The sequence below is a fragment of the Eimeria mitis genome, genomic scaffold, assembly GCF_000499745.2.
Source record: "Eimeria mitis Houghton genomic scaffold, Emh_scaff5746, whole genome shotgun sequence".
NCBI classification, from domain to species: domain Eukaryota; phylum Apicomplexa; class Conoidasida; order Eucoccidiorida; family Eimeriidae; genus Eimeria; species Eimeria mitis.
The window spans coordinates 317-1,962 of NW_013573994.1; the positions used below are offsets into that span (position 1 = coordinate 317).

A 1,646-nucleotide genomic window follows, 5' to 3' on the forward strand; every position below is an offset into this window, starting at 1 on the left:
CCTCTGAGTTTGCTCTTCTTCTCCCTTTGTTGCTGTTCCTGCTGCTGCTGCTGCTGCTGTTCCTGCTGCTGCTGCTTTTCCTCCTGCTGTTTCTATACTTTTTGCTGCTGCTGCTTCTGCTGCTGCTGCTGCTGCTGCTGCTGCTGCTGCTGCTGCAGGGTGCTGCGCTAGCAGCAATGAAGGGCCTGGACTGTGCTGCTGTTCCTTTTGATGCTTTGTGGCTAGACACTGACTATACACCCCAATGCAAGTATTTTGCTGCCGATAAAAATAAATTTAATTTATATAAAATATCTACACAACTAAATAAACAACAAAGAATGCTTGTGAGATTCAGTCTCCTCCTCCTCCTGCTGCTGCTGCTGCTGCTGCTGCTGCTGATGCTGCTCATGCTGCTGTTGCTGCTGCTCCTTATGCTGATGCTGCTGCTGCTGCTGGATATGCTGCTGCTGCTGTTGCTGCTGCTGCTGCGGCTGGTGGTGCCTGCTGAGACGAAGTTGGCTGCTGTGGATGCTGCTGCTGCTGCTGCTGTGCTGCATCTGCTCCATCTGCTGCATGTGCTGCTGCTGCTGCTGCTGCATCTGCTGCTGCTGCTGCTGCTGCTGCTGCTCAGGTCCTCCTGGTGGACCCCCACCTGCGTATAGAGATGGGCTACAAGCCGTTCGAGGAAGCAGCGCAGCAGCAACTTGCTGTTGTGATCAATGTAGCTTTTTTATTTTATTTTATTTTTTTTTCTCTTTTGTCTTTGTCTTTGTTTTTTATTTTTATTTTTCTTCTTTTTTCTGTTTTTTCTCGTTTGTCTTTGGGTTATTTTTGTTTTTATTTTTCCTCTCTTTGTTTGCTTTTTTTTGTCTTTGGTTTTTTTTTTATTTTTTTTATTTTTTTTTGTTTTTTCTTTTGTCTTTGGTTTTTTTTGTTTTTATTTTTCTTCTTTTGTTTATTTGTCTCTCCTTGCTGTCTTGCTTGTGTCTTTGTTTTATTTTTTTTCTTTTCTTTATTTATTTCTTTTGTCTTTGTTTTTTATTTTTATTTTTTTTCTTCTCTTTGTTTATTTCTCTTGTCTTTGTGTTTTTTTATTTTTATTTTTATTGTTCTCTTTATTTGTCTCTCTTCTGTCTCCGTCTTTTTATTTTATTCTTTGTCTTCTTTTTTTTTCTTTCTTTTTTTTCTTTTTTTTTCTTTTTTTTTCTTTTTTTTTTCTTTTTTTTTTTTTTGTCTCCCTCTTTGTTTCACAGCCACAGTAACACGAGCCCCTTCACCCCCTCTATATTCTGCTGCTGTTGCTGCTGCTGCTGTTGCTGCTGCTGCTGCTGCTGCTGCTGCTGTGTCTGTTGTTCCCGCTGCCGTTGCTGTTGCTGTTGTTGCTGTTGCTGCTGTTTCTGCTTTTGCTGCGGCTGTTGCTGCTGCATTTTCTGTTGCTGCTGCTATTGTTGCTTCTCCCCCTGCTGCTGCTGCTGCTGCTGCTGCTGCTGCTGCTGCTGCTGCTGCTGTGGGCTCAGCGTGAAGGCACCCCCTTTGTGGGGCGCAGCTGGCCTGGCTTCTGTCTTTGGCCTGACTACCTGCAGCAAAAGGTATGCTGCTGCGTTTCTCCCTTTTCTTTTTTTTTTTTTTTTTTTTTTTTTTTTTTTTTTTTTTTTTTTTTTTTT

At 42.1% G+C, this 1,646-nt stretch overlaps 1 protein-coding gene across 1 annotated transcript; it reads right to left on the bottom strand.

Annotated features, from left to right (window-relative positions):
• Window positions 1–302: 302 nt before the first annotated feature.
• On the bottom strand, window positions 303–1,409 carry EMH_0083960 (uncharacterized protein; the record flags this gene model as incomplete). Its single annotated transcript, XM_013500697.1, has 2 exons — window positions 303–651; window positions 1,234–1,409. 2 exons carry the CDS (start codon window positions 1,407–1,409, stop codon window positions 303–305), a joined length of 525 nt encoding a protein of 174 aa, XP_013356151.1.
• Between the last annotated feature and the right edge of the window lie 237 nt (window positions 1,410–1,646).